The 26,900-nt window shown below is 41.7% G+C and overlaps 1 protein-coding gene across 3 annotated transcripts in view; it reads right to left on the bottom strand.

Moving 5' to 3' along the window:
- Positions 1-4,314, bottom strand: part of BICDL1 (BICD family like cargo adaptor 1) — an 83,885-nt gene extending 79,571 nt beyond the window's left edge. Inside the window, exon 1 of one of the 3 annotated variants that reach the window (XR_012914254.1) lies at positions 3,167-3,601. Coding sequence is in view for 2 of the 3 variants with exons in the window: in XM_012756485.2 (XP_012611939.1) it covers positions 3,167-3,601 (435 nt within the window). In the remaining variant the exon portion in view is untranslated. Of the gene's footprint in view, positions 1-3,166 lie in introns of all 3 variants that reach the window. The other 2 variants (XM_012756485.2, XM_012756488.2) reach the window with 2 other exon arrangements.
- Between the last annotated feature and the right edge of the window lie 22,586 nt (positions 4,315-26,900).

Here is a 26,900-nt window from a genome sequence, read left to right as displayed (position 1 = left end):
CACCAAAAAAGTGACACCATTCTGATAAATCCTGGACATTGTTCTTTAAAAATACAAAGAAAAAATACTGTTCTTTAAGAGGACCAAGTGCTGAATGCAAATCAGGACCCCTGAGTTTTCTTCTCTAAATCTACTAGGGATTCCCATTATGTACTCATTTTCATCTTATTGTTTTTGCCCTTAAAAAAATAGTACTAGAATCATGAGAATTGGCCTAGGGGAACACAACATAACTGAGGGAAGGGGCTAATTGTAGATGCAAAAGAAATAAAGTTTGTTAAAATGGCTTCAGAACTTTAAGCCTCTGCAAATCTAATTCAGTAGATTTAGTACAGTCAATTCAAGGGTGGAAAAAAATGACCAAAATCTTAAGTTTTTCCAGTTAACTTGAATCTTCATTTTAACCTTGAGAGATGTGTACCTAAAAAAAACCTTCTGTGTTAACATTTAAAACGTTAAAGATTTTAAACAGCATGCCTTTAATGACAGAGTAGTGTAGGATCAAGTACTTTATGTTTTATATGACAAAACAAAATCTTGGGTGGCACACAGAACCACAGAGGTATTCAACATTAACTAATGAATAGGTAGAAAGGATCTTGAAAATGGCTTATTTGTCCTTAAGTTAGAAAGGTGCCAATTCTGAAGTAGTAAAGGACCAGATGGGACTGAAATAAAACCAGTCTCATTATTTAATAGTGAAACCACCATTCTCTCAGAATCCACTCAGTTTACCTTTCAAACCAAAAAATATGTTTGATTCCACTGTCTGACAGTTTGTAGAAAATTATAAATGCTTTTTTCCCCTTGATCAAGTTCTCTTATGAATAAATACTTCTTAAAGTAAGGGCTGGTCCTCTACTCCCAAGTGTTTAATTTAATTGAGAGTGCAGCAACTGTGTTAAATGACAGTACTTTGTCTAGACAGGCATTCTAAAATCTAGGTTGCTCAAAAAAATATACTGTGGGGAAAATTAACTTGCAGGTATCAAATGAAATAGTCCTCTGTAAATCAGGTTTGTCACTCTCATATTAATACTAAAGGAATTAACCACTGATGGCAATCTCATTATACCTTTTTAAATATACATTTTAAAAAACTTAAACTTTTTATAATTTTCAAACATACCAAGAAGAAATAGTATAACTGACTCCCCCCCAATTTTCAAACATACCAAGAAGAAATAGTATAACTGACTCCCCCATCATTTCAACAATGATCAATACTTGGCTTTTAAAAAATAAACTTAAAAAATTGTTTATTTTTTAAATTATAGTAAAGCATATGTAACAATTTACCATCTAAGCCATTTTTAAGTATACATGTCAGTAGTGTTAACTACATTTATACTGTTGTGCAATTTCCAGAATTTAAACTTTTAAAACTAGAGTTCATATGCTGACCCTCAGAGTAGTGAAGATTTTTTTTTTTTTCAAGGTAAAGCAAAGAGCAGTAGTGAAGATTTTTAAAGAGTAGTTTAAGAGTTTTAAACTATCATTATTATTCATCAAGTAAATAAGAAAAATGTCCAATTTATTCTTTTACAAGAAAAACTTTTGTTATGGAATTGTGAAATCTTTTTCCTTTGTTGAAGAAATGTATAAAGGCTCCACATGGAACCCAGGATGTGTGTAATTGCACACTCAAGATTACTATGAAATCTATCACTAATCAAACTGATATGATGGTCCTTTCAAGTTAACTGTCTCTTCAATCAAGTCCCTCACTGAAGGAATTTCAAATCACAAGTTTAAATCTCTGCAGTAGTGCTTCTTTACAAAGTTGTGTAATTGAATCTCCTTAGTAGAAAAAAAAAAAAAGACAGCCTTTTTATTTCTAGAGTTCTATTTCAAGTGAAAATTAAACAATTCAATTCATTAGGTTGGTTTTTGGCAGTCTACCTATAGGTTTCACAAACAACTTTTCAGAGAGGTATCTCAGGAGTTCATCAACTGGCAGACACAGCTAACAGGTCAACTGAACTACAGGGCACTCACTGGTTTCCTTTTTCCCCCTGATTTACTTTTATGTCATAGGACTACAGACACTCAAATCTTATTACACAAATGTTTCTGAATCTACATTCTGACTGTTCAACCAGTAGCAGTGATATGGAACCTGATTGGGGTCAATTTCAAACCTCATTCAGGTCAGTACTATTCCCTTGTTGTAACTAAGAATGAAAAGAACTGGTTGCAAACCAGGTGACAATAGTAAATGCACAGGCAGAAAAGGTTAAGCTCATCTCCACTATCACAGATGACCCTTTTGCAATCTAATTTTTAGAAATGCTGGCATTCTGTGCTGCATTCAAGGCCCTTTTCTAGTTAAGGGCAAGAAAACAGATGTAGCACTGACAGACGCTGGTCCAAAAATTGGCAGAAATATTACAGATACCTTGAGAGATATTTATAAAAGAAGTTACAGTAATATGGTTCTCATAGGTTGCATTTGGTTAACCAACTGCAAGCCTGAGACCCAGAACACAGAAAAGTAGTGTTTAAATGCACATAAATATTGAGGCCCAAATTAAATCCACTACCATTGGTCACATGTTGAGAGGCCCGGCTCGCCTGATTTCTGCAATGGAACCACTTTCCTAATCCCTGAGTATTTGAAGGGCTATATAAAGCTCCTTTAGGGGCACTTGTTTCCCACAACTCTGAGCTGCCAGGAAGTTAAGACAAGGGCATCTAGAGGCCTTAACGTCAAAACTGGAAAGCTTTAGGCTAACACCCTGATTAGAGATTAACTACTCTGAAAACCTGGAGCTTTTAATTTTAAATATTTTTATTTTATAAGCACATTTTAAATGCTTCCCGACTTTCTGATATCTCTCTGTGTGCAGACATCACCTCAGTGCTGTATAAATTAGTCATACTGTAAGCTCTATTTTAGATGCTGTGTACAGTACATATATAGAACGGCCCACAGTGGCTGGAGCTGTGCATGGACCCATTTGCTGTGTGCAGAGTAGGAAAGTCAGGTGGGTTCAATGAATGCCCTGATCTAATAATCAGAAAACCTCCATGTTCGTTCCAGGACATTTTCTGCGAGGTAGGGTGAGCAAGGAAGAAGAGGGCGAGTCGCTCCCCAAACTGGCCAGGGCTGGGTGGGTGCCTGGGCTGCCCCTGCTTCCCACCCCTCCCAGACGGAGGTCCTCACCTCTAGCTTGTCTGTCAGCTCCTTGTGCATCTGCTCGTACTGCCGGCTCATGTCCTGGTTCCTCTCGAGCAGCGCCTTGCCCAGCCGGGCAGCCAACACCAGATCCTTCTCCTTCTGCCGGATTACCGACAGCAGCTCGGGGTCCTGGGCGGGCGGCGGCTGCGGTCCAGCCCCCTCGGCTGTAGGCCCCGGCTCGGCCTGAGGATGCTCCCCGGGGTCGGACGGCCGCTCCCCGGCCGCCAGCAGCGCCAGCTCCTCCTCTAACGCCAGTTCCAGCTCCCCCGGGCCCCCGGGGAAGGAGATGAGGGCGGCGGCGGCGGCGGCGGGACTCCGGACTGCGTCCCCGGCCGCGGCGGGCAGCTCCATGCAGCAGGCGCTGTCCGGCTCGGCGGGTGCTGAAGCGCGGCCGGCCAAGCCCAGGCAGAAGGCGGACATGGCCCGCGCGCGCGGAGCCCGCAGCGGTGCGGCCCGGCCGGCGCGCGCCAGGCTGCAGGGGGGAGGGGCCCCGCCGCGCCGCCCCGCGCCCCGCGCCTCGCGCCGCGGCACGCGCCCCCCGGTCCCCGCGAGCCCTGGGCGCGGCGCGCGCCGGCCTGCCCCTCCCCCGCGCCGGCGGCACGCGCCCCCGGCCCCCGCCCCCGCCTCAGCTGCTCGTGCGCGCCGGGGAGGAGGAGGAGAGGGGGAGGTGGAGGAGGAGGAGAGGGTGGGAACCGGGAGGCTGAGGAAGGGAGGACTAGAGGACGCGAAGCGCGAGGGAGGATGCGAGGAGGAACGCCGCCGCCGCCGCTGCCGCCGGGTTTTCAGCCGCCCTGTTGCTGCTGCTGCTGCTGCTGCCGCCGCCGGCCGGGCAGCGCCTCACGGGGCGGGCTGCGCTCCGCTGTCGCTGCGACGCTCGCTGCTGCTGCTGCCGGCGGCCGCTCGCTGCAGCCGCGCTCCATGACCCTCGGCTCGGCGGCAGCCCCAACAGCAGCGGCGGCGGCGGCGGCTGCTGCAGGGGCCGAGGCGGCGGCTCCACATCGCGCGCCGCGCGGCCGAGCGAGCTCCTTCCTGCCTTCCCCGGCTCCTCCCGCTCACCGGGCCAGCCGCACCCCGCCCCGGGCTTCCGGCCGCGCCCCCTCCTCCGGGCCTGTGCCGGCGCCTGACGCGCGCGGGCACCTGTTCGCCGCGCCCGCGCGGGATTCGCCGACTCGCAGGTCTCCTCAGCGGCGCCCAGGTGGCGCCGGCGGCCTTAACCCCAGCGCTGCCTCAGGCGCCGGGGGCAGCTGCGCGCGCCGCCGGCGGAGGCGGCTGGCGCATCCCTGACGGTCCCCACAGCCCCTCCGGCGCGGCCACGCCTCTGGCCCTGCGCACACTTAGGGGCGTGGTCCCGCCCTCGGCCCCGCCCCCGGCACGCGCGCCCCGGGGGTGTGGCCTCGCCCCCGGCCTCGCTCTCACCTCGGACGCCGCACGGCCCCGCCCCGGCCTCGCTCTCACCTCGGACGCCGCACGGCCCCGCCCCGGCCTCGCTCTCACCTCGGACGCCGCACGGCCCCGCCCCCGGCCTCGCTCTCACGTCGGACGGCGCAGGCCCCGCCCCCGGCCTCGCTCTCACCTCAGACGGCGCAGGCCCCGCCCCTGGCGTCGCTGCCACCTCTGGCCCTGGGCGTGTCTCAGGGGCCCGTGGGGGTCAGTCTTGCCACCGCCTCTTAGGTGGTCCCTGGGCCAAGGGCACTGAGGACGTTCCTCAAAGACGGGTGACCCAAGAGAGACTCACAGTCCCGGAATTCAGGTCTGGGCCCCCACGGGAGCTCCGCAGTCGGGAGAGCGGCGGGAGGAAACGCGGCATCTTAATGGTGATGACTCAGGGATAAGAAGGACCAGGTGCTTCGGAGACCCGCAGCCCCGGAGAGAAAAGGCTGATGTGGAGAGAGAACGGAAAAAACTACTCACGTGGGAACATGAAGCAAAAAAATCTCCCTAATAATAACTACTGTTTATTTGGCACTTAGCGTGTGTTAAGCGCTTTATATTCATTATCTTAGATAATCCTCACGGAACCTTTTAAATTAAATACTGTCACTCTTCTCGTTTTACAGAGGAGGAAAATAAAGGCGTGAGAGATGGAGTCGCCCACCAAGGTCATTACAACTGGTAGAGCCACTTTGTGTATGGCCAGTCTTGAGGAAGATAAATGGTCATTTGTGACCAAGATGCATTGGGTGGACATTGAATAAAAGCTTTCTGCAGTGATCAAACGAAGGATTGAAGAGCCCACGGGGTGATTTCCAGTCAGTTATTCCTTTGACCTCATTGCTGATGCTCTGTGTCTCCTATTTTCAGAAACAATCCCTTCTGGAGCTAGAAGTTGTCCCTATTGTTTCCTTTTCTCTTGGAAGACAACCCATTTTTTAGTTAGATCATACATTTATTTTTTCATCCCAGTGAGATGGAAATTTCAGGACATCGAGAGGCTGAAGTGGGTCAAACCGTTTCTTATGGCCTTTATTCCTTATTAAATTCAGAGCCTAAACAATACTCAGCTGTTAACATCACTATTTATCCTCCACCCCCAAAAGGTGAGAACCAGAAAGGTCCTGAACCTCATTGCTGGCTTTATTCAGGTATTTGTTAAGGTATTGCCATTAACCATATTAGAAATTAAAATGTAGAAAAATTTTTAATATTTAATTCATATTAAAATACTTATAATAAACCTATTACATGTTACCACAATGTATTTTTATGAGCAATAGCTGCATATTCCCAAACCAAAAAAGTAATGAGAAGAGTGGCACTGCTTTTCGTTTTGTAAATCTCTATCATGTCTGGCTTAACAATAGAAAACTAAATTCTTATATCTACTTCTCTATTTAATGTAGTGATATTTTGTTTTGATTGAAATACATGAAGAAAATCTGGTCTCACAAATATATATCGTTGGGAAAAGGAAGAATATTTTAATACCCTTTTTCAGATAATTTTGGATTATTTTTCTTTGATATTACACTAAAACTTGACAAGTGATGGTTTCTTAAAGGTTAGTTGCAGTGTGAAATCTAAAACCCTGTCAAGGAAATCCATTGATCTTTCACTTTGAATAGCTCCTTTACTTATGTATGATTGATTCTATAATGACATGCATTTTCATTTGGAAAATATTTAAGTTATGCAGACCTTCCAAATATTGTCACGTGTCATTATACAATATCAAAAGAATCACATTTATTAATATGATTACTGATTTCATCATAAAAGTCTTTAAGTGTTGGGAAGCTATTAAGCATATGACTGGGGTGCATATGAGTTTTCCAAAGTTCCTTTTTTCACTTGAAAGCTTGAATTTTATCATTGGTAACAAGTATTTGCAATTGTTTTCCATGAAGGGACAGATTTATTTCATTAATTCTTGTGAAAATATCTGCCAAATACCCAAATCAGAATACTACAATTTGTGTCATTCATTCTAGTAAAAACACTGTTCTGTGGAAAAACATGGTTAGTTCAGCTCTTGACTCAAATGGTGGTACAAGTGTTTCAAGACAACTGTCATACTTCACTATGCAGGAGAAGTGCTTTCTGGGTACTTTCCCATTTTATCACATGGGATATTAAAAAGATGTGCACTCAATAGTCTAGATTTATTAAAGTACTGCTTCATCAGGGACATGCTTACGTTAAACTAGCACATGGGAATGAAGAATAACATACCTACCAATACACTTTGGTACCACTGCCTTGATTCATGCTTAAGGTATCAATAGTGTTACCCACCACATTGCTTTTGCACTGTCAGTACAAATGTCAACAGTTAAAAATGGTAACAAGGCCGGGCGCTGTGGCTCACGCCTGTAATCCTAGCTCTTGGGAGGCCGAGGCGGGCGGATTGCTCAAGGTCAGGAGTTCAAAACCAGCCTGAGCAAGAGCGAGACCCCGTCTCTACTATAAATAGAAACAAATTAATTGGCCAACTGATATATATATAAAAAATTAGCCGGGCATGGTGGCGCATGCCTGTAGTCCCAGCTACTCGGGAGGCTGAGGCAGAAGGATCACTTAAGCCCAGGAGTTTGAGGTTGCTGTGAGCTAGGCTGACGCCACGGTACTCACTCTAACCTGGACAATAAAGTGAGACTCTGTCTCAAAAAAAAAAAAAAAAAAAGGTAACAGATAATTAGCATTATTATGAAATGTTTTACTATTATTAATAAAATTAGCATTACTATTTTATAATTTTTCTGAAAATAATTTTTTTTAACTTGGTATCCTTCCTGAAAGGCTCTTGGGGACCTTCAGGGGTCAGTACACCACACTTTGAGAACTGCTGATTTAGAGCCTTGCAACTCTGTTAGGTCAGCCTTGAGATAACAGAATGAACATGTATCTGCATACATGGAAATTAGTGCCAGGATTTAAAATTTATCAAAGCAAAGTAATGAAAACTCTTGGTCTTCTAAGAAGCATATTGTTTAGTTTACTCTTCTTCATGCTAGAATAACAGCAACTAAAATATATTTAACATTATGTTCCTTAAGTCCTTTATGTAATACTATCTCATTTAATCCTCACACTAACTCTATAATGCTAGTGTGTAATACCAATATATTCTAGTACATGATACCATGATGTTTTTTAGGTCTCTCTGATTTTAAAGGTCTTTCTCTTAGTTATTATGATTTACAGTTTATATTTTTATCATTTATATATTCCTTTACAATATATTTGCATTAGTGTTGGTTCTGGTATCTGGATTTTCTGGTGAATTGGAGCAAAACCCATCTTAACATACTATGGATGAATTTCCACGTAAGCACCGTTACATCACTAAGGGCAAAACATGAAATTTTCCTTCTTTGAAATCCTGATATTTCCAAATATGACAACGCTCATCCAATTTTCCCAAGTTGTTTACTTCTGTTAACATCTTGATCTGTAAAAACTGGGAAGTGTAAAAGACAAAACATTTCCCAGAAAATTTGTTTTGAAAAAGCCAAGTGTTGAAGAAACATGAAGAGCTGGCAAAATGTGTGTTAAAGCAGTTCTGTGCTTGGTATTTTCATTTAGCAATGATGTGTGTGTGTGTGTGTGCGGGTGCACACACATGTGCACCCACGCTTGAACATGTATGTTTTAAGCTCTGTATTTTATTTATGAACTAGTTGTGGAAACAGAAAAGTGTCAAAAATTCCCAAAGTGTTGCCCAATGAATTTTATATTTTTTTAGAGATGAGTTGACTCAACATTTTGCAAAGTGTGATGTGTATACCTTGGCTGTTCTCAAGTTGATTTTAAGGGGAAAAATATTAGCTTCAGTGGGTGGTGCTCACCAGCCCCAGTCTTTAGCAGAGACCCTGACTTGCCTGGTGTAGGGCAGTGTTTTCTCTGCTATCCAGAAGCTTCCTTTGTTCCTACCTCACTACACAGTTTGAGTCCCTGATTTCTTCTCCAGCTTCTGTCCCTTCCTACCAACACTCCTGCCCAACTTTTCCAAACAAGAGCTCCTCCTCTCTCCCAAGGATTTGCTTAACCCCCCAGGTCCAGCTGCCTTGTCACCTGTGCCCATTTTCCCCTCCCCAGCTGCAGTTGTTTTCAGCACTGGACCCATTTTCCTCCCTTCTGATTAGGCATCTGCTGTCTTTCCACTTAATGATAAAAAATGTGGATTCACGAGCCAGACTTCCTGGGCTGGAATCTCAGTTCTGCCTCTTACAAGTTGGATGACTTTGGCTTTCTGTGCCTGAGTTTCCTCATTTATAGAATGGAGATAACAATAGTACTTACCTAATAAGGTTGGTCTTAAGACAAGAAGATTTCATATGTGTAAACCTGTTAAAAATGGTAGGATATGATGGGTACAATGCAGGGTTTTGATAAATAAATACATAAAGTAACTCAGCACAAACACTCCCTCTGATGCCATGATGTTTTTCCTAACTTTTATGTCTGTCTTCTTTTCCCTTATATACCTGTTTCCTTTCAAAATAAATGTACTTATTTTAAAAAATGAGTGAACTCAAATAAAAATAATAAACAATATAGATGGTATCAGGTATGAAAAAAATCACGATGGTGGTATGCAGATGACTAAAGTTGAGGTATAGTGGAGTTATTGAGAGTGACAATCTGGGGTCCCTGGGATAGATCTGTCATTAACCAGCCATGTACATTTGAATACCACATTTACTGTCTCTGGGCTTTGGTTTCCTCATTTGTATGGTAAAAAGTTGGGCTCAATGATTATCCCTTTATTCTCTAAACCAGTAGTTCTTAACTGGGGGTGAATTTGCATCTCCCTTGCCCATGCCCACGGGGATATTGAACAATGTCTAGATTCATTTTGGGTTGTCATGACCAGGAGGGAGGAGGTACTACTGGCATCTAGTGGGTAGAGGCCAGAGATGCTGATAAACATCTTGTGATGCACAGGACAACCTTGCACAAGAATTATCAGGCCCCAAATGTCAATAGTGCCAAGCTGAGAAACCCTGGCTTAAAAATGCCAGGCTTCTTCAACTTGACCATGAGGTTTCTTTCCCTAGAAAGATATAAATGGGCTATACACAAGACAGGCTATGATGTGAGCCCAAGGGTGCTTTTGGCTGCTTTTAGGAATTTCCTTTCACAAAATCAGCCCATAATAGAGCCATACCACTCAGGCAAACAAATAAATAAAAATAAAGCCTCTCTGCTTTGACCTGAATTGCTCCCAACATTGACTAAATTGCCTTCTACCCTCCCCCACCTTCTTATAATGATTTGACTGTCTCCTTTCTCCAAACTCATCAGAAAATGACTGCTTTATGCTCAGGTTGGCTATTTTTGGTTCTTCCAGTGCCGACATCTAGAGAGATTTGTGGCTTAATTTTCTATATGTTCCCATTTTTTGCTGCTTTCCAATGATCTTGGCCCTAAACACATTGCTGATGTGTTTTGCTACATATATTAAATACCATTCGTCTGAAGCTATTTTAAAACATTTCCTAGTTTTATTTCAAGAATTTGCCAAACATTTGTTATATCTTGTTCTTCTGCATTACATTCCGGTTTAATCTGTTGGCAGGCAAGTTATTTATACCTATTGATACTGCTCTTACTAACACTGTTTCTTAAGCAAATTTCCTCTCATTTTTGTCTTTTATTTTTCTTTGTCAATTTCAGAGTAAACTGATTGTAGAAATAGTATATCATCCAGTTGCCAAGACAACTAAAAACTTTTGCTAGTAGGTAGGTAAAATGTCTTTAATCTGTTTTTCATGGTTTGTGTTAGCCTTGCTACCTTTTCACTCTTAGTAGAAAGCCTTTATGGGCTTCTTGGTGTCTTCCGATGATCAGAAGAATCGTTATTTTCCAAAGGGTTCAGATTTAATTGTATGTCCTAGAGAAGGTAGCTATCTATGTATGTGTCTGGGACATATCTGAAAATGTGGGCTAGATAAGTATTCTGGGGAGATAGGTGGTCTAATGCACCAGCAAATATTGGTAATTTATACTTCACAATGATGGGAAAAACAAGTTTTTATTGGTGATTAAATATTTCTATGAGCAAATTCATTTTTTAAAGTTCCCAAGTTATAAAGAAATCCATTGGACTGTATAGTTATCAAGGCAATTGGCCAATAAGTACTTGTTGAGTAACCATCGAAGGTTGGTATGGGTTTGGTATTAGCATTATTTGAGAACTTTAGGATTTTAGACAATTTTAGAAAACATGGTCCCTATCCTCAAGGAGGATTCTATGAGTGTTTGTACAAGAGAGGGTGGGCAAACTAGGTATGGCCTCACCATGGCTTCCTGTAGCTCACACTACGGGAAATATAATACCGTGGTTAAGAACATGGTTTCTATTAAGAGTAAGCCCTGGTTTCAAGTTGAGGCTTCCTCAATTACTTACTGAACAGCCCTGGGAAAGTTAGGTACCCTCTCTGTTACCAGGCATTGTGTAAGTAAAATAATTTTGTTCACTAATGGTTTCTTAAGGCCCATCACGGTCCCTGACATATAATAGGAACTTGATGCATTTTATAATGAATGAATAATATGTATAAAGCACTCAGTACATTGCCAACACACAGTCGGAGCTTATTCAAAAAGATGTTAAAAAGAAACCAAAAAACCCTTGATCTCAGAATGCCAAACGTGTTACATAATGGTCTGAATGGACCTGTTCATTCATTCAGAACATTTATCACATAGAAGTGTTGTGTGTTATATGGGGAAAACAAATAGGTACATGCCATGATCATTGCCCTCACAAAGTTTATAATTTAATAAAGGATGGAAAACATGAACAGAAATAACTATAATTATAGGCAGTACTGGAACTATATTGAACAGTATATTAAACACCTTATAAATTATGCAATGCATGTTGTAGACTTCAGAGAAGGGAGATAGTGCTAGGAACAATGGGGAATGGTTGGAAATTCTGAAATTGTGAAGTGATCTGAGTAAAGCTGTGCTTCAGGAAGATTCACCTGGCACTAATGTAAAGGATGCGTTCGAGGCAGGAGTCAGGAGTCAGGGAGACCAGCTACAATGCTGCCAGAAGAATCTAGATGGAAAGTATGCTGAAGATGGAGATGTCTGAAAAAAGAAGAAGAAGAATTGTTAGATTTGGAGAGTGGTTGGATATCAGCGAGGGGAGTGAGGAAAAGGAGAATTCACAGATGTCTCTGAGGTTACCAATGTGGACAACAGAATGATGGTGTTTTGCCAGAAACAGGAAAGCCAGAAAAAGAAAGAGAATCAGAATGCCCTTTGATTTGGGTATAGCCAAGGACCTCTGTCCTAGAAAGGGAAATACTACATGTGTGACATGAGTATACATATAATAATTATAAGAGTGATTATTTGTTCTCTGAGAATTCTTAAAAAAGAAAACAAACAAAAATATAGAAAGAAAGAAAAAAAAAGTGAGTTGTTAATGAGAAATGTATCAATGATGCTGAGCATGGTGGCTCAGGTCTGTAATCCCAGCACTTTGGGAGGCTGAGGCAAGAGGATTGCTGGAGGCCAGGAGTTCAAGACCAGCCTGGGCAACATAGCGAGACCTCCCATCTCTACAAAAAATTTAAAAAATTAGCTGAGCATGGTGGCACATGCCTATAGTCCCAGATACTCAGGATGCTGAGGTGGGAGGATCAGTTGAGCCCAGGAGTTTGAGGCTGCAGTGAGCTATGATTCATGCTACTGCACTCTAGCCTGGGCAACAGAGTGAGACGCTGTCTCTTAAAAAAAAAAAAAAAGAAAAGTATCAATGAGCTTAAAAATTAAAAGTTCTCTCTCATCTGAAAGAAAGCTACAATTGATGGAGGAGAAATGAGAATACATGGCAGAGGAAGAAAATTATTCTCTGTTTGGAAAACCACTGGTGGTGTACAGAGGGCTAAACATGGCTCCATGCCTGTGGGAATGGAAGTGCCTTGCCTTTATTGGGCCAGCACGACTACACGTGCAGCGACTATTTCCCCCAACTTCCCTGGCTCCCATCTGCAGCAAAGTGTGTTGGGCTCCTTTTTCTGACAGCCTACTCCTCCTCACCCACTCCCAGTCTAATAAAGGAAGGGATTAGGGTGAGAAGCAGGCCTTCCTGATGGTTGTAGAAAATAATTGCATAGAACAAAGCTGTCTACATGTTTCATTACACCTTTGCATCTACAAAAAAAAAAAAAATCAAGAATTTGCAAAGGTTTATATTCAAGAAGTTATATAAAATCACCCAATTAAAAGAGGAGATGGCAAAGACTCTAAAACTGGTTACAGAATTTAATTGAAGAAAAATGAAAAAAATACATCAAAGGTAAAATCTGCATTTCCCTGGGGTCTTAATTGAGTGATTCAGCTTTTTTTTTTAGTAAGTGGGTCAGAAAACTGCTAATCCTGTAATGATTTTCTTCAACTGCACCCAGCTGGTAGATTTATTTCTTGCAGATCTAAAAAAACAAGTATGTTAAAATTCTCAAAGTTGATGTCAACCTAATAGCAAATTGCTTTGTTTATCAGCCATGAATACTGTATTTATTTTCTTGATTGAACGTCTGTCCTTTTAATTGGCAAGCAGTGGCAATATTGTTTGTGGCTTTATTTTGAAATGCTGTGTTCTATGTTGCATAATTCTATGGTATAGCTGATACAGTAGCACCATATAATAGGGATTCTCAGACAGAGTGGAATTCAACAGGACAAACCCATTACACCACAATATGAGGACAAATATAGGAGCTGATGTATTGGTTTTGTAGAAACAGCTCAGGTTTAAAAACACAAGCCATGAGTCAGCATGGAAAAGCTTTTTTTTTTTTTTTTTAAAGTGGTGGTAAAATGCACATAACATAAAATGTATCATCTTGACCATTTTTAAGCATACAGTTCAGTAATTAGGTATATTCACACTGTTATGCAACCCTCACTGCCATCCATTCACAGAACTCTTTTTATGTTGCAAAACTTAAATTCTGTTTCCATTAAACAATAACTCCCTATTCTCTTTTCCCTCCTGCTCTGGCAATAATCATTCCACTCTCTGTCTCTAGGCATTTGACTACTTTATGTTCCTAAAATAAGTGGAATTATATAGTGTTTGTCCTTTTGTGACTGGCTTATTTCACTCAGCATCATGTCCTGAAGGTCCATCCATATTGTAGCATATGTCAGAGTTTCGTTGCTTTTTAAGAATAAATAATATTCCATTATATCTAAATACCATATTTTGTTTATCCATTCATCCGTTGATAGACACTTGAGTTGCTTTCACCTTTTGGCTGGTGTGAATAAGGCAGCTCTGAACATGTGTGTTCAAATATCTCTTTGAGTCCCTGCTTTCAATTCTTTTGGGTATATACCCAGAAGTAGAATTGCCAGATCATATGGTAATTCTATTTTTAAGTTTTTGAGAAAATGTTTTCCTTAAAAACTGCCATACTGTTTTCCAAGTGGCAGACGAAATATTTTTGAATCAGTTGACATTGGGATGCACTCATTCATTCCTTCACTCCCATTCTTTCAACAAACATGACTTAGGGCTTGAGTTGTGTAATGACTGCTAGGCTCCCTGAAGTTTATAAATAGGACTATTCTAGTGGTACAAAAGAAAGAGATCTATAAAATAAGTATACAATGTATCAGAATAGAGAGATATAGTCACTCCTAGCCAGAGCAAGGTTTGAATTCAGGGGTTTAACACAATTTAAAAGTTTGTTGTCTATCAGAGGGGGGTTGGTTTATTTGGAAGAATAGAAAAAGAAGCATCATAGAGGTAAATATGGGAGTCCTGTTAAAACACGGTTCAGCAACGGACTTCTAGTATTACTGACTAACTGGTGAGGCCATCCCAAGAGGGACAGAGTATATTATTATTAAAAAGCTAAGCTGAGGGATTTTTTTTTAGCTCATTCATCTAACTCTCTTTTTCTAATTATATGCTCCTTGAGCGGTGTTCTGATTGTGGTTTGGCTTCTCTGCCTACAAAGGGAGAATGCTTTTGTTTCTGCCAACATTTAGAATTTTGGTTTTCAAGAGCTTAAATTTTTTTAAATCATAAATTAATAATTTGGATCTTGGCTTTAAATGTTGGATTGAGTAAACCCCAATTAATGTGACTCCAATTCTAAAATATGGACCCACTCTCAATGTGCTGGCAAAATCAGATTTCTAAGCCTTTCAGATCAGGGCCAGGCACATACAAAGTACTATCTAAGTGTAGAATCTCGTTATTGATGGGAAATTCTCCAAGGCAATATTACTTTAAGAAATCTCTTGATAGACAAAGTCTGACCTCGTAGAGCACATAGGCTTCTTTTCTGTTGAAATATGCATAATTCCTTTTTTTTTTTAAGAGATAGGATCTTGCTGTACTGTCCAGGCTGTAGAGCCCAGGTTGCATAATTCTTATTCTCAAAATGCAAGCAAAGGCCGGGCGCGGTGGCTCACGCCTGTAATCCTAGCTCTCTGGGAGGCCGAGGTGGGCGGATTGCTCGAGGTCAGGAGTTCAAAACCAGCCTGAGCAAGAGCGAGACCCCGTCTCTACTATAAATAGAAAGAAATTAATTGGCCAACTAATATATACAAAAAAATTAGCCGGGCATGGTGGCGAATGCCTGTAGTCCCAGCTACTTGGGAGGCTGAGGCAGGAGGATTGCTTGAGCCAGGAGTTTGAGGTTGCTGTGAGCTAGGCTGACGCCACGGCACTCACTCTAGCCTGGGCAACAAAGCGAGACTGTCTCAAAAAAAAAAAAATGCAAGCAAAGTGTGAAGGATTTATCTTGGTTGTCTTCTCACCTCCTCTTTTGATGTCCCTTCTCTTGCTTCCAAGCACCCAACACCTTCTGGATTTTCCACTATGGTGAGACAAAGCCAGTAACCCCAGGTAGTACCCCAAGATCTGGGCTTCCCATAACCAGTAGAGTTACTGTAGCAATATGACACATTTATTGTTCCAATGTAGTCATGACTGATAATGACTATGCATATTTTAAGGTTAAAACATATGTATATGTTTGAACCTTAATGGAAATGTATTAACAACATCCAAAGGAATGCTCTCAAGGTATAGAATTTACTTCACTGAGAGAGGCCCATAGGAACAAAACTTTTGTGTCATATGAGGCCTGTTTGGTGTCACTTGGCCTATTGTTTTCTCTACTATCCATTTTCAGAATTGGGGCCCCATGACAGAAAGAACATCTGTGACCTCAAGGGGTTTTATGCAATCTTCAGGGGTTTGGGTGAGACTGGGGAAATTCTGGGGCTTAATTAGGGGTTCAGGTGTGGGTAAGTCACTGAATAGTAAGCATAAAGAAGCAAAGTTCAGGGCTGAGGGCAGAAGAATAGCATGAAATGAGGCTGATCAAAGCCTAGGTCAGACACTGACTGTTTCTTCTGGAGCAAAACTAGTCTTGGCTCAGGGAAACTGAAGGAAGGATTTGGACCAGTCACCATTCACTTTGCTACTTTCTAATTATGCGTTAATATGTGATGCCAAAACTAGCTTATGGTTCAGAAAACCACAAAATATGGCTAAACAATTGGTAAATAGAACTTACAAAGAAAATGTGAGTGAATAGGATTATTTAACCCGAGGGAAGTAGTAATATACCCTATTATTTTACAGAAGGTGGTGATCAACCACTCTTTAAGTGCACTGAAGGATTTTATTAAATGTCAAAGAACAATTTCTGAAAATGCTGGTTGCCAGATTCTGGTATCATTGACAGATTTTACAGGCTCTGGACTGCTTTTTTAAAAAGTAGAGTCGTAAGCTAGAATGTGGTTTAAATAGGATGGTTTAGGTGTGATTCTGATGAACATCCACATTTGAATGAATGATACACAAATGAGCGTATCACTCTATTGTAATTAACCATAAAAAAGAGAACTTAATCCGTGTTAATTTAAGCTTATCTGCTATACTGGTCATTTACGTCAACCAGTAGTAACAATATTTTCAGAATGTTCTTGCCCTTAATTTAACACTTAGGTTATTATGGTAACTGGGCTTCTTTGAGATGTCTAAAAATAAATCTGGATGGTTGGTTTCAGCTATTTGAAGTTTTGGAAGTGAAAAGTGATGATACAATTTTGTATCAAAGACAGCTGCAACTTCCATAATAAACCTTAACTTTTCTTTCATACGAATGGAATTTTACTTAGAGTCTAAGAGGAAGTCTCTAGGACTCAAACTAGTTTGTGGAATCTCATTAGACTTTTAAGTAATAGATGTTCTAAATTCAAAATGACCACAAAGTGTTACTGTAGGAAACAAACTCTTGATCATTTCCTAGGGCTGGGGAAGTTATTCTATGTTGAAGCTACCTGAGGAAGAGTGAAAAGTATGTTGCTCATATGGGCCCAGGGACCAACATCACTTATCTTTCATTCACTTTTCCCTTGAAGTTCTGGGTGACTGGGACCCTTTCTGGGTGAGTACAAATATAGGACCTAAAGGAGAAAGAGTAGAAAAATTAAATGAGGAAATTGAGTAGAGTGTCAGATCAGAACCAGCTGTCACAGTAAGCTAGCAAGCTTTTATATGATCAGAAACTCAGAAACCTATATTTTTCAACTTGGCTTTTTTCTTTTTTGGGTTTGGTTCTTCCTTTGTTTACTAGTGTAGCTCCTTTTCAAAATTACAGATGATCTCCTCTTTGCTAAAGGGAAAAAGGAAAGAGGGTCTCAAATATGTGAATGGTTAGGCTAATGTTTAAAAGGAGAACTGTGGGGAAAGTCAGAGATGTGCTGGGTTTGTTTGTTTTTGCCAATTTCTTTTTCTTATTGAAATGCACATCAGGCAAATCATCTAAGGTATAGAATCGTGGTACAACACTGAGAATGGATAGAGCATCACATACAGCTGTTTTCACAAAAATGGATACCCCAAGAGGATAAAAGTTACCAACATTGGTATCCTACAGATCAGTAAAAATTGAACAATAACAATGTAACCTTTAGAGTTGATTGATCTTTTCAAAACATTTTCTTGGGAGGTCCAGCATAGTCATCTAGTGTTATTTCAAATGATGATTAAAAATGAATCTTTTGTGGTATGAAGATCTTTCTGTTATTTATTTTTTTAGCCTCCTTCTGAACTACCCATGGTACAGTTCTGCTATTTTAGGAAGCATGCATACAATTTTGCTATTAATATATTCAGTATCAATTATCCACTTGCACAGAGCTCTGTGTGGGTGAATTTCAGAGTTGAGAATTTCCTTAAGAAAATGAATGCTGAGGTTTTAAGTTTACTTTGATCACTTTCCCATTCCAGCTGGCTACCTGCAGTAAAGTGAAAAGCTCAAAAGATCTGATGCTGCTTTTAACTTTGGGTTTCAGTCATGCTGATTAGGTTTAGACTTAACAAAAACAGAAGAAATAAACCCTGAAGTGTATGTGTTCATCCTAATTTATAGGTCTTAGACAAGTAGGCTGAGTTGTTTTTAAAAATTCATAAAGAATGTACTTTTTCATTTTTGGTGTCTGAAATCTCAGGTATTGCTTAGCCTAAGTCTACAACCAGGCTAACAAAATGAAGGACTGTTAGATTCTTCGCAAAACTTTCTTTAACCATGGCCCTTTCCTCTCATCACCCCCAAAATACCCTCATCAGCTTCAGTGTAATTTAATGAGTTGGCTACCTGCCTGCTTCTTAGCCTTCTTTGTTTATTTATTTATTTGTCTAGTCATGGAGACTATTTCTCAAAGTCCTGTTTATGATTAACTAACCTTGGGCTTGGGATAACAAAAGGTGAAATGGGTTCAAGCAATGTGTGGAAATTTCCTTTATAGATGTTTTATTCCCTGTTGGTGGAAAAAACAGAAACTACTGGATGGCGTATATTGGCTCAAAATTAATCATGATCCAGGTTTTATATCCATCAACCTAACCAGAGTGTTCTGATCTATTAGACTTGCCTCTCTAAAGAAACTATAGGTAGTTCACCCTCACCTCTATGTGAGCCTAAAAGGAATTAAGCCAATAAGAGATAAACCCATCTTGGACAGGAACATTCTAGATCTGGATAAATATCCAAAATAATTGAAAGCAAGATCTTGAAGAGATGTTTGTATAGCCATGTTCATAGCAGAATTATTCACAATAGCCAAAAGGTAGAAGCCACCCACGTGTCCATTAATAGATACACGGATCAACAAAATATGGTATATACATTCAATAGAGTATTATTCAGTCTTAAAAAGGAAGGAAATTTTTCTTTTCTTTCTTTTTCTTTTGGAGACAGAGTATTGCTCTTTGCCTGGCCTATAGTGCCGTGGCGTCAGCCTAGCTCACAGCAACCTCAAACTCCTGGGCTCAAGCGATCCTTCTACCTGAGCCTCCCGAGTAGCTGGGACTACAGGCATGTGCCACCATGTCCAGCTAATTTTTTCTATATGTTTTTAGTTGTCCAGATAATTTCTTTATATTTTTTAGTAGAGACAGGGTCTCATTCTTGCTCAGGCTGGTCTTGAACTCCTGACCTGGAGCTATCCTCCTGCCTCAGCCTCCCACAGTGTTAGTTAGGATTATAGGCGTGAGCCACCGCGCCCAGCCAGGAAGGAAATTTTAATACATGCCACAACATGGATGAACCTTGAGGACATTGTGCTAAGTAAACAAATCAGGCGAACACAGCTTCAGAGCTCCCTGTGGCATCAGCTGGAACGGTTGTGACATATTCCAACTTCACCCTCCGTCCAATCCCGCGTCCTTCACTTTTCCAACAGATGTTGATGCCAAGAACTCCCCCTAAAGAATTTCCTGCAATCTAAGTGCTAGAGATAAGGGCCTGAATACTATCACTGGCTAAAGGTGACTATCAATTACAGCCTTGAGACCAATTGTGGTGGCAGAGGCTGTAGTTCATCCCAGTCAACCTCTCCTCTGGGTTCTCCCTCAGGAAGAGAGGCCCACCGGAGCCATGGAGGAGCTGGTTCCTGAAAGTATATGGAGACATGGATGTGGTAGACACAGTGATGTGCCACTCACATCCCCCTTTAAGGAAGAACTTGCTGCCCAGCTGTGGGGAGTGTGGTCAGCAGATGGCCTCAAGTGGTCAGCTCCTTCAGGGCCAGCCTTACCTAAGGTCACACCCTTTCCAGGGCAGCCTGCACCTGGGCTAAAAGAATGAGGGCATCTAATGGGATGGCTATCTTGGCCCAAGAGCTTCCTACTGGGTTGGCCAGTACTCTGTCAGGCTTGCATTGCAAATTGACTTCTGTCTCTTCCCATTCTTTAAAACATTTTGCCCCCCAAAACTCCTCAGTGTCTGCTTGCAGAGAACCCAACCTGCAACACAGTGATAATTTTAGCTGGTACTCTTAACCAATCTTATTAATATTGTCTATCACTTTGTGGGAGTCAAGTAAATATTTGTTGAATAAATCAAATTCAAAAATATTTATTGAGTGATGTCTGTGTATTATAAAAGGCAATGTGATGGTTGTATAAGAAAGAATAAGAAATTCTTTTTTTTTTTTTTAGACAGTCTCACTTTGTTGCCCAGGCTAGAGTGAGTGCTGTGGTATCAGCCTAGCTCACAGCAACCTCAAACTCCTGGGCTCAAGCAATCCTTCTGCCTCAGCCTCCCAAGTAGCTGGGACTACAGGCATGTGCCACCATGCCTGGCTAATTTTTCCTATATATTTTTAGTTGGCCCTTTAATTTCTTTCTATTTTTAGTAGAGACGGGGTCTCCCTCTTGCTCAGGCTGGTTTCAAACTCCTGACCTTGAGCAATCCACCTGCCTTGGCCTCCCAGAATGGTAGGATTACAGGCGTGAGCCACGGCGCCTGGCCTAGCTGGTACTCTTAACCTATCTTATTAATATTGTCTATCACATTGTGGGAGTTGAGTAATTATTTGTTGAATAAATCAAATTCAAAAATATTTATTGAATGCCTCTGTGTATTATAAAAGGCATTATGATGGTTGTATAAGAAAGAATAAGAAATTCTGTCTTCCATGGGGATGACTGCCGACTGCTCTCATAGCTTGCACAATGGGCCCGTGAACAAAGCGACCACAGTGGCAGGGATGGAGACCATGCATGGGTCCAACAATGGGGGTCCACCAAGGATGCTCTAGGTTTGCCATTGCTAAATACCCAACTGCTAGCAGGAGAGATCAATATGGCACCAATATTCAGAGGGATCAGGCACGGCCACCAGGTGGCAGGTTTAGGACATCTATCAGACCCCTCTCACTTTGGAGAAATTAGAAATTCATCCTTTTAAGCTTATTATGCCCAGATATGACTTTGCTTCCCCTTTCCAAGTGTCTCTACTAACACCACCATCTGGTGGCCTGAAGATGTCTATCCTGCACAACCTTGGGAGCCAAGGGACCTATTTTACAGTGGAGGAAGTGTGATAATGGGCATGTGGCTATGGGCTTCACTGGTCTTACCATGTAACCCATCACCCAGAAATAGCTGGTCTGATAGAATGAGGGAATGGCCTATGCATTAACCACGTGTTTCTGATGTTTTGCTGTCTGGGACTTTGCTGACCCTGGAGAGACAGCTCTCCCAGGGCTAGCCGATTCCTACAGGTAGTAAATGGCCCATACGGAGCCTTTCAGATGCATACTAATCACTCAGAGATGGTAGCTCCCTACCCCCATCTCCTCTGTTGGTCTCACACTCTGGGCCACTCTTTCCCTGCCCTAATCACCCCAGGGCCAGGTCCCAGATGACTTCCCAGACAGTCACTGCTATACCCCAGAACTTGCTGAAATGATTCAAATTAGCTAATGCCAAACCTCTTACACTGTCTCACCTGTTCCTTCCTGCAGAAACCACAATAAAGGCTCTTGCCCACGGTTCCCCCATTGCCTCTGCTCCCTGCTCTACCCTGGCATGTCCCCATGTTGCCATCCATGATATGGCGTGCCCCTCCTCTTACACATTGTGAGGAACAAACTACCTTTTCAATGGCAATTGTCTCCTGATCCGTCGGCCTCACCATACCTGGATAGTAATAAAATTTGTATTTTCTAATACCTGTTGAAGGCCCAGTTTGTGTGCTGGCAAACCATACCTTGCTGTCTGGAAGGATGTGGATTTATTCCTTGAGCTAACAAGTGATATATTGCACTATGCCTCTGTAGTTGGTATATATGGGTTGGGAAACGGGGGGGGGGGGGTCTTTGTCACAATTACACCCAGTGACCCACTTGCAGATTTTTGTGCTTCTCATCCCTGTAAACTTGGGCTCTGAAGGGTAGGAGTTTCTAATTTCTGGAAGAACACTTAGGCCAGGGGGACACCGTGAGTGTTCCACTGAATTCAATGCTGTGACTATATGTACAGTACCTAGTGTGGGTTCCTCTTATCACTGAACTAACAGACAGAAGAGAGTTGCTATACTGCTGGGGTTAGCCAGTTCTGGTTGGCATGTGGAAGCAGGGCCACTACTTCTTATTTTTTGTTGTTTTGTTTTTGTTTTTGTTTTTTTTGAGACAGAGTCTCACTCTGTTGCCTGGGCTAGAGTGCCATGGCGTCAGCCTAGCTCACAGCAACCTCAAACTCCTGGGCTCAAGCGATCCCACTGCCTCAGCCTCCTAGGTAGCTGGGACTACAGGCATGTGCCACCGTGCTGGCAAATTTTTTTCTATTTTTAGTTGTTTGGCTAATTTTCTTTCTATTTATGGTAGAGATGGGGTCTCGCTCTTGCTCAGGCTGGTCTCGAACTCCTTAACTCAAGCAATCCTCTCACCTCAGCCTCCTAGAGTGCTAGGATTATAGTTGTGAGCCACCATGCCTGGCCAGGGCCACTACTTCTTAACAGGGGCAGGAAACAGAATGTCTGGAACCCAGAGGATTCACTAGTGCTGTGAGGACACAGCAGTGAAGAGAGAGATGATGATCCCGGTCTTCATGGAGCTCACTGTTGACCAGGGAAGACAAAGGAGACATCGAAATGGGAAGTGCAGAATTTGTTTTAGGAGTTTTTGGTGCCAAGACACAGATGGTCACCTATTACTGTAAGGATATTACTGGAAATGAGGAAGGCAGAGATCTTAAAAGATTGCCAGGCCTCCTAGGAATTCAGGTAAAAGCATAACCATTTCAGCCTCCCTCGGTGTATCAAAACTGCAACCTGCTGGGTTTCTGAATGACTACATCCTTTGCAGGAACTGTAAGGTCTTTTAGATTCAGTGCAACAATCCCAGCTCTATTATTGCATAGATACATTACTGTAATAAACAGGCTCCAAAATACAGGGAATTAAACAAGTTAGAAGTTTCTTTCTTGTGTTCTAGTCCATAAATAAGCATTTGTTCAAGGAGATTAGGCAGCTGCTATGGTTTGAATATTTGTCCCTTCCAAAGCTCATGTTGAAATTTAATCCCCAATGTGGCAGTATTGAGAGGTGAGGATTTTAAGGGGTGATTGGCCCTTGAGAGCTCTGCCCTCATGAATGGACTAATCCATTCCTGGATCCATGGTTAATGGATCAATGGGTTATCATGGGAGTGGGACTGGTGGCTTTCTAAGAAGAGGTAGAGAGATTTGAGATAGCATTCTCAGCCCTCTTGCCATATGATACCCTGTATTGCCTTGGGACTCTGCAGATAGAACCCACCAGCAAGAAGACCCTCACCAGGTGCAGCCCATTGACCTTGGCCTTCTCAGCCTCCATAACTGTAAGAAATAAATTCCTTTTCCATATAAATTACCCAGTTTCAGGTATTATGTTATACACAACAGAAAATGGACTAAGACAGCAGCTCTGCTCCAGGAAGCTGAATGGGAACCCAGGTTCCTTCTGTGTTGTTGCTCTGCCATTCCCTGGGCAGGAGCCGTCTTCATCTGCATGGTACACACTGGCCTGCCAACGCCAACACAGCGCTTGAGCCTATGGAAAAGGGGGAAAGAGGAATTGGGTGGGTAAGCTGCTGAAATGACACACTTCACTTCCACTCATATTCTGTTGATGAGAACCTAGTTGCATGATTACTTCTGGTACAAAGGAGGCAGGGAAGTGTAGTTTCTAGCTGGGCTGAAACTACTGAGAGGAAGGAACAGAGAATAGATGTTTCAATTTCGATATGATTGCCAGAATTATCAAGTAAAAATAAAGGACTGACAGCCAGTTAACTTTGACTTTCAGATAAGCAACCGATGATTTTTTTAGTGTATGTCCCATTTGGACATATTCATTGTTTATCTGAAAAATTATTCATTGTTTATCTGAAAGTCAAATTTAACTGGGAGTCCTGGAATAAAATGATGTTAATGACAGTGCTGTAAGGTTCATGAGCTGGATCCTCAAAACTTGACCCTGATTTCTTCTTTTTCTGAATTTTCAGTCATCTAACTCTTTCTTTGCTTCCATAAAATACCTTCAGTACCCTTTCATCAACTTCCATCTCTTCCTCCCTTTTTTCTTTTTGCTTATGCTAGCCATAGGACATCCTGTTATTTGCAATCAAAAGTTTTTAAATGAAACATGACGTACGGTCAAGTTTAACCTTAAAAGAGTCATAAATGACAGCAATTCTTTTGGGAGTATTTGTTATTTCTTCTGAGATGTCTGTAAAAGCCATCACTTTTGTCAGCAACAGAATTGAATGTGCTACCATGGTTTGCATTTTATAGTTTGTTTTTTTTAAAGAAACTATCCAAGGCCTATGTGATAAATAAATAAGAGAGGTATAGATTTATGCTGATAGCTACCACCTCAATATTAGAAAAGTAGAATTGGATTACATTTCCACTATTGGGTTGGCCAAGAAAAAACTGAACAATGGAAATTTTATTTTACTCTTCTCTCCAATCTGATAAAGGAGAGAGAGAGAGAGAGGGAGACAGAGAGAAGCAATGGGCAAACAAAAAAGAGAGAGAAGAGGCAGCTCAGGCAATCTACACATTGGATGATCATATTGAGATGTAGAAGCATCAAAAATGAGAAAATGCTGAAGAGTTATTTCCAGGTAACAGATCCTGATATCATTCAGGGAACAGCCATCATTCAATGATGTCTGATTTGCCTGAGAGGTTTACCAGATAAACTAATAGGAGAGGTTTGGGTGAGACTTAGAAAAATACTTCTTGACACCTGAGAGGTATGATTCAGTGCAATGAGAAAACAAGAGTGGTTGTGATCTTTATCTCTGGGGAGTTGAAAAAGAAAAAAAAGGGCAATTTGTTCTTGCTCATCTGGGAAGGCCCAGGTGAGCTCATCAGATCCTTCAGAGTCCCATGAATCACCCTTGGGGTTTCTGAAGGTCTTACACCCCTCATCATTGGAACTGCTCTTTTCATACATGTCACTACCGGCACAGCTCCTGGTCCGCGTGAGCTCCTTGCCTCTTTGCAACTCCCTGGAGGCGACGGCTGCTAGAAACCGTGATAAGTCATTCCTTGCGGCACAGACCACGAGCTTCTGGACGGCTTCATGCCCTTCAGAAAAATGACGAAAGATTCACAACCTGCTCAGAAGCGTGGCAAACCTAACAATCTGTCACCCAAAGCGTGCTAATCGTGTGGAACAGCAGCAATCAGATTCACGGCCGCCTCTCGTGAAACAGAAACGTGACACTTCAGTGGCTGCCAGGTGGTGTTTAAATAAACTGGGACACTTCACCTTGAAAGTGAAGTGCTGGGAAGCAAAAACAGAAATAAATAATTGAAAACGCCGTAGACTCTGCATACGAGTAGCCTAGTCCCCTGTCCTGCAATGCCATAGCCTCGTGCTATTGAGCACGTGGATTGTGGCCGCTGTGACTGAGGAACTGAAGCTGCAATTTTATTTCAATTTTGTTTTTTCGGTATTTTTTTTATCAAGGTGAAATTCACATAACATAAAATGAATCATTTTAAAATGGACAACTCAATGGCATGCAGTGTATTTACCATGTCATGGAACCACCGTCTCTAATTCCAAAACATTTTTATCATTCTCCCCCCGAACAATCCCTATAGTCATTAATCTCTCCATTCTCCCCTCCTCCCAGGCCCCGGCAGCTACCAATCTCTGTTCTGTCTCTAGGGATTTACCTATTCTGGATATTTCATATAAATGAAATCATACGATATGTGACATTTTGTGTCTGCCTTTTTTTGCTTAGCATAATGTAATTAAGTTCCATTTTAAATTAAACAACTGATACTTGATTCGGTTATTGGAAAGCTTTTAAATATCTTTGGAATACTTAGGTATATGAACCTACTTCTTCAACGACACATTTTATGAAATCTAAATACATAGGAATTATTTCCAAGTCAAATTTAACATCCCCAGGCAGAGCGTGTTGGCTCATGCCTGTAATTCTAGCACTCTGGGAGGCCGAGGCGAGAGGATTAGCTTGAGCTCAGGAGTTCAAGACCAGTCTAAGCAAGAGCAAGACCCTGTCTCTATTAAAAATAGAGAAATTAGCCAGACCTTCTGGTGTGTGCCTGTAGTCCCAGCTACTGAGGAGGCTGAGGCAGGAGGATTGCTTGAGCCCAGGAGTTTGAGGTTACAGTAAGCTAAGATGATACCACTGCACTCTACTCAGGGTGACAGAGCGAGACTCTGTCTCAAAAAAAATTTTAATATTCCAATTAAGTTATTCTGTAGGTGTAAAACTACTGGATTTCAAAGATTTAGTATAAGAAGAATATAAATATTTCATTTATCATTTTCTATATTTATCACATGTTGAAGTGAGGATATTTTGGCTATATTGGGTTTAATAAGATGTATTATTAAAATAAATGTCATCTGTATCTTTTTACTTTTTTTGTTGTGGTTTCATATGTTATTCAAAAATAATTTTTTTGAGCACATACTGTGAACTTTTATGGTTTTTTGCTACCATGTGAAAAAGTTGGTTAGGAATAATATGTTTGCCACTTTTACTGACCTTTCCTTAGACTCTAGTCCAGCACAGACGTTGCTTACGGGTTGAGTTGCAAGAGTTTGATGAAGTTTTCCTCCTCCAATGCCAGCTATTGGTGCTCATATAGGGTCAGAATCATTAAGACAGGTTTTACGATATATAATCATTGAAATGTTTTAAATGAGGGAAATTAAGGGTCTGTGCTGGCCTCCTTGCTTGCTAACTCATAGTTTAATGATATGCTATCAGTTTGGGGTGAACTAAAAATATCTGCTTTTCTGCTATTGAGAACAGAACAATGAGCACTTGCTTTTCCACACTCACTCACCAACACTGTATTAGGCGGACAGTGTGTGTCCTGCACTGCACTAGATGCTGGGGTTTAGGAGCAATAAACCAACATCTCTGCCCTCACAGAACTTACATTCCAGTGAAAGGAGGCAGA

This window comes from Microcebus murinus, chromosome 22 (assembly GCF_040939455.1).
Source record: "Microcebus murinus isolate Inina chromosome 22, M.murinus_Inina_mat1.0, whole genome shotgun sequence".
In the NCBI taxonomy this organism is placed as follows: domain Eukaryota; kingdom Metazoa; phylum Chordata; class Mammalia; order Primates; family Cheirogaleidae; genus Microcebus; species Microcebus murinus.
This window is presented reverse-complemented; position numbering and strand designations above follow the sequence as displayed.